General features: G+C 44.8%; 1 protein-coding gene across 1 annotated transcript in view; it reads left to right on the plus strand.

Moving 5' to 3' along the window:
• The window catches only part of LOC147894710 (acyl-CoA thioesterase II), a 143881-nt gene that overhangs the window by 14244 nt on the left and 113179 nt on the right, over positions 1 to 16458 (plus strand). The window contains exon 3 of the mRNA XM_087384911.1: positions 10174 to 10241. Coding sequence (XP_087241037.1) covers positions 10174 to 10241 — 68 coding nt within the window. The remainder of the gene's footprint in view (positions 1 to 10173; positions 10242 to 16458) is intronic.

A 16458-nucleotide genomic window follows, 5' to 3' on the forward strand; every position in this document is an offset into this window, starting at 1 on the left:
GCATCAACCATGGAATACTTCTGAAGTGTCATCAAGCTGTTGTAATGCATGTGGCCATATCGGGCATGCCATAATTTTGCATTCTGCATGGCAGCTGTAGGGGTAGAAACTGCAAGAGCATGGGCTGCTCTTTTCTCAAAAAGATCAAGCTGAAAAAGCCCACGCAGCAGAGTACCAGATAACCTTAAGGCATAGTCATCTTCCCTGTCTCGGACAGCACATTTGTCATCCTCAAAGATGACCTGAAATCCAACTCTGTTAAGAGGGGACATTGAAAGAAGATTTTTGGTTATACCAGGCACATATAAGACATCTGAAAGTCTGAAAATTGAGCCATCAATGGCAGTGAGCTCAACATCTCATGGCAGTGAGCTCAACATCTCCTGTGCCATGTACTGAATATGATGAGTTGTTGGCACAAGTGACTTTCTTACCAACGGGAGGTGGATGCAAGGAAGTAAAAAGACACTTCTTAGAAGTGATGTGCTTGGATGCACCGCTGTCAAAATACCAAGTGTTCAGTGTTTCATTGACACCGAAAGCAGATGCATCCGTAGAAGAGTCATAACTGCAAGTCAAAAATGCATATGTATCATCACTGCAAGTGGCTGTACTATCCCGAGCATCTGGAACAGCCAGCCTAGAATCTGAAATGCAAGATAAAAAGGCATAATCCTGTCCAACAAAGTTGGCTGCAACATCCCCACTGTCAGATGCATGAGGAGCTGAATCTGAAACAGCCATACCGGAGCTGTTTTTCTTCTCTTTTGCAAGCCTTTTCCTGCATTCTGCAATGTGATGACCTGGCTTTTTGGAGTAGTGACAAAAACCCTTCTTCTTGGGCTTACTTGCATCATTTTTAGCCTTTTGTGAAGGCCGTCCTGACCCACTGGAAGGCTGATTTACTGATGTCTTTGCCTGTCCCTTTGTTTTTGATTTAAATTTTGAGAGCATGGCTTGTTCACCTGCACGTGAAGCCAAATTTTTCCTGGTCTGCTCTTCCTGAAGCAGAAGTCCTATCAACTCATGAAAAGTGAGAGGATTTGCACCCCCCCCTCAATGATAAGTTCAGCGAGGTATGAAAGCTGAGATAAGACTTAGGAAGAGAATTCAGAGTGGTTGTAATCATCTCTGAATCAGGAATAATTTCATCTATGTTTAACAATTGCTCTCTGAGATCCTGTGGCTTTGTGAGGTGGACTGACATGGAGTCACCCTCTTCCATATGTGTATTACTCAACTCTCTTTTCAAGAAAGATACCCTTGCATCATTCCGAGCTGCATACATGCTTTCCAAAATATCCCACGCTGCCTTGGAGGTCTTACACGACTGGATATGCGGAATGATAAATCTTTTCACTGAAAGAGAGATGCATGACAAAGCTAAGGCATCCCGTGAATCCCATCTCTTCTGCTCTGGAGTAGTGATTGTAGCTGCACCAACAACTTGTCCTGCAGCTGCACCCTGTGCAAGACCTCTTCCACCTCCTTGCTGGGGAGGGGTAGCAAATGCAATATCTGCTGGTCGGATCTCATCCCCATTGACATAATCCCATAAATTGCGAGAAATTAGAATATTGCGTACCATGAAACTCCAGAGGGAGTAGTTGGTACCATCCAACTTGTCTTCCTGTGAAAGACCACCGAACTGGAAGTCATTCTGATTTTGATGGGCCATATCTGAGAAAGAGATTGAAGCAGATACAAAACTGAATTCCCTTACTGGGAATGAAATGCACAACTCCCAAAAAACACAGCCAAGCACGGGCTGTAAATGCAACTTAGATTTCTGTACTTGCACTGTCAGAAATCTGTCCAAGCATCAAAAACTCTCCAGAATCTGCCAAAAGTGCTGCAAAACACTCCAAGAAAGGTAGTATGAACTGAAATCTCCAAAAATTGCTCTCCCAACACAAAAGCCCCAAAATAGGCCTGAAATTGCAACCGGAAAGGGAAAATTGATCAAAAGCCCCAAATGTTGCAAGAATTGCACTCTGTCTGCAAAAGCCCCAAATTTCACTGTGAGATTGCAGTGTAAATACAAAATCCCCAAATTTCTTCAAGAAATTGTACTGCAAAACTGAAAGCCCCAAATTTCGAGCTTGAAATTGCAATAAGAAAGGGGCAAATTCACCAAAAGCCCCAAATTTGCAATTTTTGAACAAAAGCCCCAAATTTTAGACCAAATTTGCAGATCTATCTGCAATGTTTGCTTTGCAAGTAACTGTGAACCTGAAAATACCCCAAATTTGTGAAGTAGATCCTGCAATTTGATTGCAATGTCTGCAACAAACAAAATGCCCCAAATGTACTCCTAAAAACTGAGCCAAACTATGGCTTTCTGCAAGATGTGCCTGCCAAAGATCACCTGCAAATTCCTCCTGTACGGAATCTGAAATTGTACGGAGGACTACTTGCTGTACGGAAGCAAGACAGTATGGAAGTACTGTACGGAAGCAGGACAGTACGGAAGCAACGGCACTGTACGGCTGGAACGGCACTGTACGGCTGGAACGGCAAGCAGGTACGGTACGTGAGCAGTACAACGAACAGGTACGGTACGGGAATGTACGGGAGTAGTACGGCGGATCAGTACGCCGGATCAGTACGCTGTACTGAAATAGAACCTGTACGAAAACAGGTACGACTACCTATTGTACAGTGTGTACGCGCAGGTACGGCAACAACAGGTGCATGCGTGCATTACTTGCTGTACGGACAGCTCAAGTTGTACGGACGCAACGTTTGACGTAGATCTGCAACGCAAGTACGATTTGGTACGGCAGGATCTCATACAGTCGTACGGACTGTATGGACGAGGTGTAGCAGGTTGTAGCTGGAGCTCAACGGAGAATGCGTAGGGAGCTGGATCTAATGCTCTGATACCAAATGTGAGAGAATGGAGAGTGAGAGAGCAAGAGAGTGAGAGCTGAAAGCTTGGAAGCTGAATGCTCTGTTGAGAGATAAGGTTTTGTCCTAGTGACAAAACCTTAGTAGTCACTAACCATAGTTAGTGAACTAACTGCGGTTAGGGGGAAAAACCTCTTAAAGAGGGAAAAGTGCCCCTAACTAGCTTATTATATCACATTGGTCACTGCTGAATTATATCTATAATTCTAACAACTCACACTCCATGCATACGAGAGGTCACAACCTCTCATGCCTCTTGGGATCCATCCCTTGGGCATACCCCATCATTCTACCCTTAGCCTATGACACTTTATGCCTACCATTTATTAATGCATACCCATGCATTCCAACCCATTCCTATCCTAGGACCTACATGTGTGAGTGCACCATTTATTCCATATCAATTAATATATCAAATACAGGCTGAACCTTGCAACAAGCCTGGTGAATTCAGGTGGAAATGCCCTGACTAATTCAGGCGGAAATGACAAGCTGGATGGTGACCTGAATGGTGCAGCTTATGAACAGCTTGGAGGTGCAAAATTCAATTTGAAATGTGCAGCTGATTGATGGCGAAATAGCCAGGCAGGGTGAGGGAAGGAGATGCTATTGGGAGCTGAGGGAGGGCTGGTAGCACGATGGGGAGCTGCTGGTCTGTGAGTCTCATTCCGTGGCTCGTCTTTGTGCATCGAAATTCCCGAAGTCAGAGTCGAGCTGACTTTGAACACCAAAGTGGTTCTTTTGCAATTGTGGACATGTATATGGCCTCAATTCTTCTTGATCCTTTGCTCTTGATGTTTGCAACCTTGATTCCATCATCTTTTGTTGCTTGAGCATCTGCATACATAGTGTTATTGTCGTCGTCCATAGCTTCGTCCTTAGCTGGGGCATTTGCCCTTGTAGTTGTGGCTCTGGAATTGTGGTACGTGCAGCTGTAACATTCACACCAGGACCCACATCCACAGTTTGGTCTCTGACATCCGCAGCTACAGCATTTGCCAATTGAATATCCACAGTTGGACATCATCCAATCCAGTATGGATTGATCATCTTCCAGAGTAGCAGCTACAATCCCATCCATTTCCAGATCACTTTGTACCACCTCAACAGTCTACACTATGATTTTAATATGCATATTGACTTGTCTAACCACCTGCCACCTGCAAAACCCATTGCTGGTGCCTAGTATTATCACTTCTAGAGTGGTGGGCTCCGACTCTAAACAGGGAGGGGATATCCCCAAGTGTGATCTGTGTGTCAACCCTTTGTCTGAGTTGTTGGGTCACTGGCATCGGGTCACGGTCATGTCAAGGCCTCGTCTCGTGGGGGTCCATGTGATCTGGCTGAAAAAACTCCGTGATAGAGCTCTGAGAGGGATCAGCCAAGGAAGAAGTTTGCTTCTGTCTCCGTGCTCAAAGTATCCTCTCGTGGTGTCTGAGTACGTCATGTTGAAACACTGAAAGGAAAGAGTAGAGTTGACACAAATTCAGAATACTTGCTTTTTGGAATGAAGAAGAAAGAGGTCCTTAAGTAGGCACCTCATACAAGGTCACTGACATCACTGATGACCTCAAAGCTCCACAATCATCTCCTCAATCTGCTCCTAGATTCACTCAATCATCCTATGTGGCTTTTCCACCACCTAACTGTGCTTGTGGGCACCTAACTGTGCCTCTAGCACTCACACATAGAAACATAAGGTGTGCCTGAGGCATACACCTTGAGATATCCCAACAAACCCCCCCTCAAGGGAATGCCTCAGGCTATGTCAAGGATACATCTAGTCTCATAGTTTCTCATGCCATCTCATGGTGGTCAAGGATAAATCTATGGCTAGGTTCTCATGCTAGCAAGGGTTTCCTTGGGTGTAAGGTAAACAGAAAGGGATACAAACAGACCTTCCAATGGTTATCTCTCCTACATGTACATGCACACAATGTCTGTAGGAGGTACCATGGAACAAACATACACATGGCCTACATCATAAGGTGACCAGAGGTGTTTACAAAACACACAACACACAATAATTTATTTTCATTCATTTTGGAGGACTATCCAGGCTGAGTACCTTGACATAAAAAGAGTGATCTGGAGCATACATAGAGATGATTTAAAATGCATAATCTTCATGGGATGCCTCATCTTGTGGAGGCAAAATATCCATGTCAAGGCAAGGTCTTACCACATGGGCAGTGTCTAGTGCCTTATAAGATGGTACTGTGATAGAACAAGTGGATCTGAAAGTCATATCCTTCAAGAGAACCATTATCTTGTCATCTCCATAGTTGTGTAGAGAAGCATATCTTAGGTATCTGACCTTCATCTTTTTCTTGTACTTGGAGTCAAATAAAAGTGCCATGAGAGGGTAGATCTCTGTATTTGCTTCCTTTTTGGCAACCATTGTTTTGGCAATCTTCAACAAGGAAGTCAGGTTGGCATTTTCATCCTTTGTAGCATAACAAGATATTGTTTTATGTTTTGGCTTTTCACATATTTTGCATAAACAAGCCATGAGAGGCTCTAACCCAAGTATTGGGTAGTGTCTTCTCTCTTACAAGGCAAAAAGAACTGAAATACTTCCAAAGTATAGCCACTTGATGTAGCAAATAGTAGTGACTAGTTTTCAAACAATGATGCTACTTTTGCATGCTTCATAGGAGTGAATGAAATAAGCACTTTCCAATCACATCCAAGTCTAGCAAGTCAAAACAAAGCTGAAGCAACACTTGTAGTGAAGTTATTAAAAACTTCAAAAGACCAAAAATGCTAGAGTAGCATTTTATGTAGCATCATTTTCAAAAGTATGTCAAAACTGTCAAAACTAGAGAGCTGAACTTGGAGGGCTCATATCACACTCTTCAAAGCAAAAGAAAGAGGGCTTTCTGAGGCAAAAGAAAGCTGGTATACCACAGTAGATCCTCTGGGAAGAAGAGGCGAAAATATGCGTCAGGTCGCCTTCACCTTCATGAACAAAGTCGACTGGTTTTTCTCTGTTTTCTCCTTCAATATGCAGCCATTGCTGCTCAGATTTCAGCACAAGGTAGCTCTAGGTATGGAGAAGCTTGCCCTGGAAGGAATTAGGAAAAGACAGAGCAGGTGCAGAGAACTTGCAGTAGAGGATTTCGACGACTTTTCTGCAATGGCGACGAGCAGCGCGCGAATTTCGTCGATTCCCCAAAGTTCGCCCCAACCAGAGGGATCTCCAGCAGAAAGGGCGTGGAAAATGGTTGAGGATTGAAGGAGAACAAGCTCAAGCAAAATTTTTGGAGAAGAGGGAGAGATGGTGAAGAAGAAGAAGAAGAAGATGATGATGATGTGGCAGAAATGGGCTCAAGGAGGATCAAATGGCTCTGATACCATGTTGGAACACTGAAAGGAAAGAGTAGAGTTGACACAAATTCAGAATACTTGCTTTTTGGAATGAAGAAGAAAGAGGTCCTTAAGTAGGCACCTCATACAAGGTCACTGACATCACTGATGACCTCAAAGCTCCACAATCATCTCCTCAATCTGCTCCTAGATTCACTCAATCATCCTATGTGGCTTTTCCACCACCTAACTGTGCTTGTGGGCACCTAACTGTGCCTCTAGCACTCATACATAGAAACATAAGGTGTGCCTGAGGCATACACCTTGAGATATCCCAACACCTCATGAATGAAACCTGCCAAACATCGCTGGTCTGGGTAGGAGAGGAATCGGACCAAAATCCCACAGCTATCTCTGAAGAGGCAGTAGAAACGCCCTCGGATCTCATAGTAAACAGGGCATCTGAAGATGAAGTGCTCCTTTGTCTCAACCTCCTGCATGTCACATAATGTGCAAATACACCTCTCCCTGGGTAGTCGCTCTGCTTTGCCGCTCTCAATACATGAAGTCTATGTGAAGAGACCCAGAACTCTGCCCAATAGAGATCCTCAGTGAGTGGGGTAAGTAGATCTGTGTGTATCCTGGGGGGTCAATGAAACCCTCCTCTGTGATATGTAAACATGATATGTAAACATTGATCTCTGTAGAAGCTAAGCTTCAATGGGAGTTCACTCGGTCCCAACCAGGTCCGAAATGTGTGTAGCTGTAAGAGATTCTCAAGGATAACCTGGTTGACCTCGTGTGGTAGGAGGGGAGCAAATGGAGCATCCACGCTGTACTGGAAGGGAGGTAGTCTATCCATGTGGAGCCCTAGTCACTCAAACCATCTCTCTGTGCGTGCATACCAGAACCTCTGGTCCCCTCCTGCTACAAGTGCCATAGAAGAGGACAGTGCTAGCCATGGTAGCCTGCTATGCCTAGAGGTGTAATCCCCATACTCCCTGACTCGGTACAGATACGTGATGACCTGAAATGCAACATCTAGCTGTAATGGGGTGACCGAACGATCTGGTGAGGAATAGATGGCTTACCATGAATCATTCGTGATAACATGAGAACTTGTAGCCACTCCACACGGGCCCACTCTGTATCCGACAAGTCTGGCCCCTAGCATGGGCTGTTGTACATCCTCGCTGGACGGACCAAGTCAAAAAGCAATCCCTTGGTCCGCGGATCCTCAAAGTGTGAGCGGAAGCACTGCCTCTCTAGTCTAGCCAATGTAGCATATCCTTTGCCCAAGCGTGCTTGCATCGCAGGTCTCATAGTGAAGATGGGTCCGGAAAAGATAAGTGTATGATGAAACTATCTCAACAGCTGACCCGCCAAATGTGAATTGCTCCTGGCGCATGACGGCTCGAGATGTATTGAAGATCATAACCTTGGTTTTACCCAGGTTGACCTTCAAATCATGAGACTCACAAAAGGACTGTAGTGCGTCAAGGTGTCTCTGGAGCCCCTCTGCTCAGGAAGACAAAAGAGCCACGTCATCTGCGTAAAGCAATATCCGGATCAGCGTGCCTGCAAGAGAGCAACCAACCCCCCCTGTGTCCGCATCACTGTTTCAGAGGCCAAACAAGGTAGGTGATAATTGACACCCTTGTTTGATCCCAATAGAGCTCATGATCTTGTTTGTCCATCCCGATCCTGCCCGGACTCTATCGAAAACTCTCTCGTAAAGTGCTATGACAACCCAAATGATCTGCTGGTCATAACCCAAACCCTGTAGGTGCGGTATGAGGCGGCCTCTTGGAATCGTGTCAAATGCCTTGCAGAAATCTACAAAGCAACAATAAACCCTCTACTTCTGTGCCCTCGCCTCCTCGATGATACATTTGAGCGTGAGAATGTGGTTCATGGTTCCATGATCACGCCAGAATCCGGCCTGTCCTGCTGCTCTAAGTCCTCGACACTCCACAAATCTGCTGACCTCGAAATCAAGTACTAATGCATAAATCTTGGACATGACATGTGCAATCATAATGGTCCTGTAGTTCTCTGGGTTCATGGGATCTCCTGCCTTGTGGATGGGTGAGATAGTGTTAATGGTCCAGGTGCGTGGAAACCCCAAACAAACAGCTTCATTAAAGATCTTTGCTAAGATCGGGGCTAGGAAATTAATCCCATATGCAATGAACTCAGTGCATAGTCCCTCATGATCCTTTGCTCGGCCATTATGAAGTTTCATTATGGCATCCTTTACCCCCCCCCTAGTGAAGAGGTGCAGGATGTGGGGCGTGGCATATGTGAGAGGTTAGGGACTGGTTGATTTAGGATGTCATAAAGTGTGCATGCATAATCATACCACACCTGAGTGTCAATGAGTGGTGAGGGGGACCGTCCCTCTAGAAATCTCTGCCAAAAGTCCTTAAGAGTTGTTACCGAACAAAATGTTTAGTAGCTCCTCATTGTTCCGGCGAACGAAGTCTAGTTTCTTTCTACGTACCAATCGACGACACTTGCATAGCGTCTCTGGTTCGCTCGGAAGACTGTTTTTGGTTTCGAATCTGAGCTAACGACGTAAAGCTTTACACTCATCATCGTACTAGCTATTACATGGTACGATCCCAGGGGTGGTGGGCGGGTGGTATGAGGAAAAGCATGAAGGGCAGTCTCGTGTAGTGAGCGGGTGACCAGGGTAGCACGATCTTGTAATAGGGGCATGAAGTCAATATAGGCGAGAAGTATGTTAGACGGCCAGAGTAAGTAGGTGAGTGATCGCGGTCAAAGCGTATATCATGATAGGCGGAGTAAGAACTCAGTGGGGTGGAGGGTGCTGTGCGACGGGAGTGGAAATGCTAAAGAAAAGATAGGTATGATCAGCCCCTGGAGGGAGAGGCTACGGTAAAATTAGTGATGCGAGATGTGAAGGCAGGGGATGCCATGATGTAATCAACAATGCTGGAGCCTCCCCCATGTGGAAAGCACGTGAAACCACTTGAGGTGGGGCATCTGTCAAGACATTAGAGAGGTGTGAGTGTCAAGACATTAGAGAGGTTTGACAAGAAGTTAAAGGGAGAGAGCCTAAGCTGCATTGTGTAGGAATGGAGGAGGACATTTCTCCTTTTGCATGGTGCATGGTCCTTTCCAAGGACTTGCCATGTGGGAGTTAATATACTTCACGTTGAGTATTTATATGAGGCTCGTCGAGTTTGTTACTTGTTGCACATGGAGTATGTGGGCATGTGGGCCTAATGCGCTCCATCAATGTCCTATTTGGTGTGCCTTTATGATTGCATGAGAATAGATGTGCATCTTTCTGTATTAGTCAGTTGTGGCCACTTCCCACAAAATTCATTCAATTGGCTGGAACCATACAGATAGGGTACCCTGTACCCTGGTTAGGATAGATTTGATCAGTGTTTTGCTCATTACGCTTCAATAAAGTTTATGTGTTGGCTAGTCCCTAATGTGCATGGAGTTTATGGTTCTTGCCTTGTGGGATGGGATGAAAATTAGACGGATTGTCTGGGTGTTGGTAGAATGATTTTGGGCATTTGAGGGACAGCTCAACCTTGATGCACCGTTTTGATCAGTTGCCTATGTGACCTGTCAGGATTCCAATGCAAACAATTGGTTCAATGGCATCTGGTATCTTTTATTTGATACTTGTTCTGTGTAGACTGGATGGAAATTAGTCACTCTTCACTAGCTAAATTTGTCATCTCTGTTTTCCTCCAAGTTTGAATGTTTTATTGTGTTTCTTAGTGATGAGATGTTTCTTTCTTCATGTTAACTTACTCATTCTGTGCAAGATCAATTTTTTATCGCTTGCTTTTGGTGCTGGCAGAATTCAGAGATTCACTTGCTTTGGACTAAAGAATCTTTGACTTGAAATGGAATGGAAGATTGCTCAGCATGCAGCCTTTTTGGATTAAATTTGATGCTATTTTCCAGGTCCTGGGGAGTTTATTGTGCAAGAGGGCGACATTGGTGAAGGGCTTTACTTTATTTGGAAAGGAGAGGTTGGAACAAATTTCCATACTGTCATATTTGAATAAGTCGACCACTATGCTGAAACAAGAAGCTTTGTGTGGAATAAAAGGAGTCGAGAAATTTGATTAGCTGAAGTTGACAAGCTGTCATAATTTTGAAAATTCCTGAATTTTGAAAAAGGTTGGCAGTTTGCTTGATCACAGGGAAAGACAGGTTTAAAAACTGTAAGTTATGTCTTCAAAAATTTTTGGAACAAAGGTTGTTGTAAATACCCTAAACATACCACTGCACTTTACATGCAGTTCAAAATAATGATGCAGGTGCCCCTGCTTTTGCTATATTGCATTTGCAACTTGGGGGCACTCAGGTGTTTTCCAAATAGATCACTATTGCACATCATAAAACCACTCTGTGTACTACTCCATTATATTGACATTATTATAACAGCAGTACAAATCATAGATCTTCCTTCAAAGTTCAATCGAAAGCAAGTTGTTTAATATCAAGCATGTTTTCTCCTTGTGCAAACCATTATGTCAGTCTTCTTTTGCAAATGTTGATGAAAACAAATATGTTAAGGAGGGCCACTAAAGTACTCTAAGGAAACCTTTGAATCAAGTGATGGAAGCTTCAAAGTTTGGGCAAGGCAAACTTTAAGAAAGGTTTATTTCATGGATGGGATCTATCTAGCTATTTTCTGTGGTTAGCAGTAAGGTTTACACTTCTACGCTCTCTCTCTCTCTCTCTCTCACACACACACACACTTTTTTTTTAGTGAAAACTTTTGATTGATTATATTACAAGAGTAGCGACCTCAAAACGAGGTAGTCGAAATTACATCAGCTGAAAAATCTCAGTGTATGCTAGATATACCTCATGATCTATGCAGTGCGTTTGCAAGCAATCAAAGAAAGATTGCTGCAGGGAACGCTTAAAAAAGTCTTTAGCGATCCTCTATTTTCCTTGTTTCTCTCTCTCTACCCCGTTGAGTTCTTACTCCCTACCATGATATACGCTTTGATCGCAATCACTCACCTACTTACTCTGGCCGTTTGTACATACTTCTCGCATACATTGACTTTATACCCCTATCAGAGGATCGCGCTGCCCTAGTTACTCGCTCACTACACGAGGCTGCTCTTCACGCCTTCCCCCATACCACCCACTCCACCCGCCCACCACCACCTGGGACCGTACCCTGTAATAACTGGTACGATGATGAGTGTAAGGCTTTATGCCGTCGGCTCAGATTCGAAGCAAAAAACAGCCTTCCGAGCAAACTAGAGATGCTACGCGAGTACCATCGTCTGGTACGCAGGTTGAAACTGGACTTCGTTCGTCGGAATGAAGAGGAGCTACTGAACATTCTGTTCAGTAACAACTATAAGGACTTCTGGCGGAATTTCTAGAGGGACGATCCCCCCCACCACTCATTGACACTCAGGTGTGGATTGATTATGCACGCACGCTCTATGATATTCCAAATCAACCAACCCCTAACCTATCACATATGCCACGCCCCACGTCCTACACCCTCTTCACTAGGGAGGGGATAAAGGATGCCGTAATGAAAGTTCATAATGGCCGAGCGAAGGATCATGAGGGACTATGCACTGAGTTCATTGCATGTGGGATTAACCTCGTAGCCCCGATCTTAGCCAAGCTATTTGCTTGGGGTTCCCACACACCTGGACCATCAATACTATCTCACCCATCCACAAGGCAGGGGATCCCATGAACCCGGAGAACTACAAGACCATTATGATTGGACATGTCATGTCCAAGATTTATGCATTAGTACTTGATTCCGAGGTCAGTGGATTTGCGGAGTGTCGAAGACTCAGAGCAGCGGGACAGGCCGGTTTCAGGCGGGATCATGGGACCATGGACCATATACTCATGCTCAAATGTATCATCGAGGAGGCAAGGGCACGGAAGCAGAGGTTTACTGTTGCTTTGTGGATTTCCGCAAGGCATTTAACACCGTTCCGAGAGCCTGCTTCATACGACGCCTACAAGATTTGGGTTATGACCAGGAGATCATTTGGGCTGTCATGGCACTTTATGAGTGAGTTTTGGGTAGAGTTCGGACAGGATCTGGATGGACAGACGAGATCATGAGCACTATAGCGATCAGATAAGGGTGCCCATTATCACCTACCTTGTTTGGCCTCCACATCGACGAGCTTGAGACAGTGATGCAAGCACAGGGTGGGGTAGGTTGCTCCCTCGCGGGCACGCTGATCCGGATATGACTTTACGCAGATGACGTGGCTCTCTTGTCCTCCTCAGCAGGGGGGCTCCAAAGACACCTTGACGCACTACAGTCCTTTTGTGAGTCTCATGATTTGAAGGTCAACTTGGGTAAAACCAAGGTTATGATCTTGAATACATCTCGAGCCGTCGTGCGAGATGAGCATTTCATATTTGATGGGTCCCCTGTTGAGATGGTTTCATCATACACTTACCCTTGGGATCGTCTTTTCCGGACCCATCTTCACCATGAAACCCACGATGTGTGCACGCCTGAGCAGAGGATATGCTTCATTGGCTAGGCTAGAGAGACAGTGCTTCTGCTCTCACTTTCAAGATCCACGGACCAAAGGGTTGCTCTTTAACTCCTTGGTCCGCCCAGCAGGGATGTATGGCAGTCCATGCCGGGGGCCAGACTTGTCGGATATAGAGTGGGCCAGGGTGGAGCGGCTACAGGCTCTCATGTTATCACAGATGATCCGTGGTAAGCCATCCGTCCCTCACCAGATCATTCAGGCGGAGTTTGGGTCAACCTCATTACAGCTAGATGCTGCATTTCAGGTCATCCTGTATCTGTACCGAGTCAGGGAGTATGGGGATTACATCCGGGCGTGGCAGGATACCATGGCTAGCATTGTCCTCTTTATGGCACTTGCAGCAGGGGGGGACCAGAGGTGCTGGTATGCACGCACAAAGAGATGGTTTGCAGGACTCGGGCTCCACATGGACATACTGCCTCCTTTTCAGTACATCATGGATGCTCCTTTTTCTCCCCTTCTATCACACGAGGTCAACTAGGTTATCTGTGAGGATCTACTACAGCTACATACATTCTAGACCTGGTTGGGCCCGAGTGATCTTCCAGTGAAGTTGGGCTTCTACAGAGATCACTTCTTACATATCACAGCGGAGGGTTTTATTGATCCACCAGGATACACGCAGATTCACCTACCCCACTCGCTGAGGATCTCTCTTGGGCAGTTCTGGGTCTCTTCACACAGACTTCGTATTGAGAGCGGCAGAGCGGTGCGGTTACCCAAGGAGAGGCGCATATGCATACTATGTGACATGTAGGAGGTTGAGACAATGGAGCATTTCATCTTCAGGTGCCCTGTCTACTATGAGATCCGAGGGCGTTTCTACTGCCTCTTCAGAGATAGTTATGGAGTTTTGGACCGTTTCCTCTCCTACCCAGACTAGCGATGTTTGGCTGCTTTCATTCATGAGGTGCTTAGACACCGCGATAGGATACCGAGCACAGAGACAGGGGCACACTTCCTCCTCGACTGATACTTCTCAGAGCTCTATCACGGAGTTCTTTCAGCTAGATCACATAGATCCCCACGAGGCGAGGCCTCAACATGACCGTGATCCGAAGCTTGTGACCTGACAGTTGAGACAGAGGGTTGACTCACAGATCATACTTGGGGGCATCCCCTTAGGGTCGGAGCCCGACCAATGGGGGTCACAATGGCCTTGGTTAGACGTAGAGCTATGACCAAGAGACGTACCAAGACTGCACCCTTGGGGGGGCGACAACGTTCGATTGCTGACCTCATGCCTCCACTTCCACAGCCCCATCCATCTTGATTTCCTACTGTTGTTGATGATGATGATGATGATTATGATGTTCTGCATTGGTATGGATGCTTGTTTAGTAGCTCCACTACCACAGCTCAATGTATCAGGTTTCTCACAGTCTCATAGACCGATCGGTCTTCCGAAGACTTTAATAAACTTTCTTTCTTTCTTTCTTTCTCTCTCTCACACACACACACATTTTTTTTGTGTGAAACCAATCTCTCTCTGTCTCTCTCTTTGGGTGAAAACTTTGAATGCTTTATATTACAAGCTAGCTAGCCCAAAACTGGGAAGCTAAAAGAAACATAGCTGGAAAATACATCAAGAGAAAATCTCAGCGTAGAACAAATATACATCATACTCTATATAGTGAGTTTGCAGGCAATCAAAAAGAGATTGCTGCAAAGAACGACGAAAGAAACAAATTTGGAAAAACTAGGATCACCATAGACTCTATGGTTCCTATCTTTCCAGAGAGTCCAAAGTGCCCAATATTGAACCTAGGAAAAGAACAAGTCAAACTCCGGTCAACGAGGATAAATCCCAAAAAGCCAGAAGAACCCGCCGAAAGTAGTATGAGGAAAGCGTAACTGTAATCTTTGCTAAAGTATGCCAATGAAGTCACATGTGTCAGGGCAACGCCGGAAAATATGAGAAACAGACTCTCTGGGTGCCAAGCAACGATGACAAATAGCTGGAGCAATACGTCGGCATGAGAGGAAAAGGCCAGAAAGAAAAAATCCCTATAGAATACGCTAGAAAAAGATTTGTTGTGGAAGAGGAAGCTTGGAATGCCAATTCTACCTCAAGCGTTGTCGTCACCATTTGAGTGGATGAGTCAATCCCCACATTTGATTTGCTCGAGTTGACACCAAGGTGGAGGCAATAGAACTTTATATAAAGAAGACAGTGTAATGTGAGACAGCTTCAAAGGACGAATGGATGAATTTAATGGTAGTAGAGTCCAATCTTGAAGCTTGTCTTGAATTTCTAGAGGCAGAACCGGCTGAAAAGAGTGAAACATACGAGTAATAGCCTGCCATATGGGGCGATAATGCATCCCCAAGCCATATTTTCCAGCAGCCAATGTAAATGATAAAAGAGTCCCATCATCATGAATGACTTGAGCCATAGAGGAGATCCCTTTTGAATTAAGGAAGTATGATCCTCTGGGCTCCTGCAATGCCAACGGTAGAGAAAAAGCTCGAGCTCTCAGCTTTCAAAGAATTGCCTTGTAAAGAGTCATATCCATGCCAAGCCAAATGCGAGAGAATATATTTCCAATTTAAAAGCATTTGAGAGACAAGAGGGAAACCTCGAACTTTGCCTAAAATACTTCCCAAGAGAAAATCCCACTGAGTAGGCCTCCAATAGCCAAAAGTAGGGGTGGTGATTTGAAGAAGCAAAAAACGCATCATAGCAGCCCGAGGGTGATCCACATGCAGAAATTGGAGCATCATTTTCCCCTTATGAGCAAGGATATGCACATGAATATTCAGAATATTCAATCCCCCATGCATTTTTGGCGAACATAACTGTTGTAAAGGAAGTAAGCGCAACTATGTTTTGAATGCCAAAAAATTCCCATAACAGTGGACATAAATGAAGTAAGATCAGCCTTGGTAAAGAAGATCAAAGGCAAATAAAATTGGATATATGCCACCAAGATAGATTGAGCAATTCGGAGCCGAACATGTGGAGGCCAAGTAGCCAGGTGTCAATATTCAAGCTTCTTTTTGAGTTTTGCAAGGACCCAATCAATCTGTTGGCGACGAGTAATCTTCCACCCAAGAGGATAACCAAGATGACGGACTATTTGATTGGGTAGAAGAATTTCCCTTGGCCATACAAGACTATGCCAGTCTTTTGAATGCAAAGGCAACAAGCGAGATTTCTGAAAATTGACATTAAGGCCAGCAGCCTGTCCATATAAAGAAAGAGCCTGCATAAGCATGGAGAGATCCCTTTCACTGTTTTTTGGCATTAAAAAAGGCTTGAGCAACCATAGGTCGGGCTTTCAGGAATCTCCAAGCCATGTAATCTCTCAATCGCCACCAAATGATCCATATATTGAAGCATAGGATGAGTTGCTATGGCATATAAGATGGCACTAAGCCCTGGTCGACTGAACAAGAAGTGTCCAAAATTCTGAAATATCTCCTGACAATATACATGCAACTTTACTTTCACTATAAAGTCAATAGACAACATGCTGCAATTTATGACCAAAACCCAAAGCTTGCATGGTTTGTACAATGAAATCCCATTGAATGGTGTCAAAAGCCTTGGCAATGTCACCTTGCAAGAATAGAACATCCTGTTCTGTATACTTGACATATTCAATCCCAACATAAGCATTTGCAACATTGTCAGTGATATGCCTAAGAGGAATAAAGCCATATTGTGCTGGAT

The sequence above is a fragment of the Dipteris shenzhenensis genome, chromosome 14 (assembly GCF_047967505.1).
Source record: "Dipteris shenzhenensis isolate YYH24624 ecotype China chromosome 14, Dip_SZ_1.0, whole genome shotgun sequence".
NCBI lineage: Eukaryota > Viridiplantae > Streptophyta > Polypodiopsida > Gleicheniales > Dipteridaceae > Dipteris > Dipteris shenzhenensis.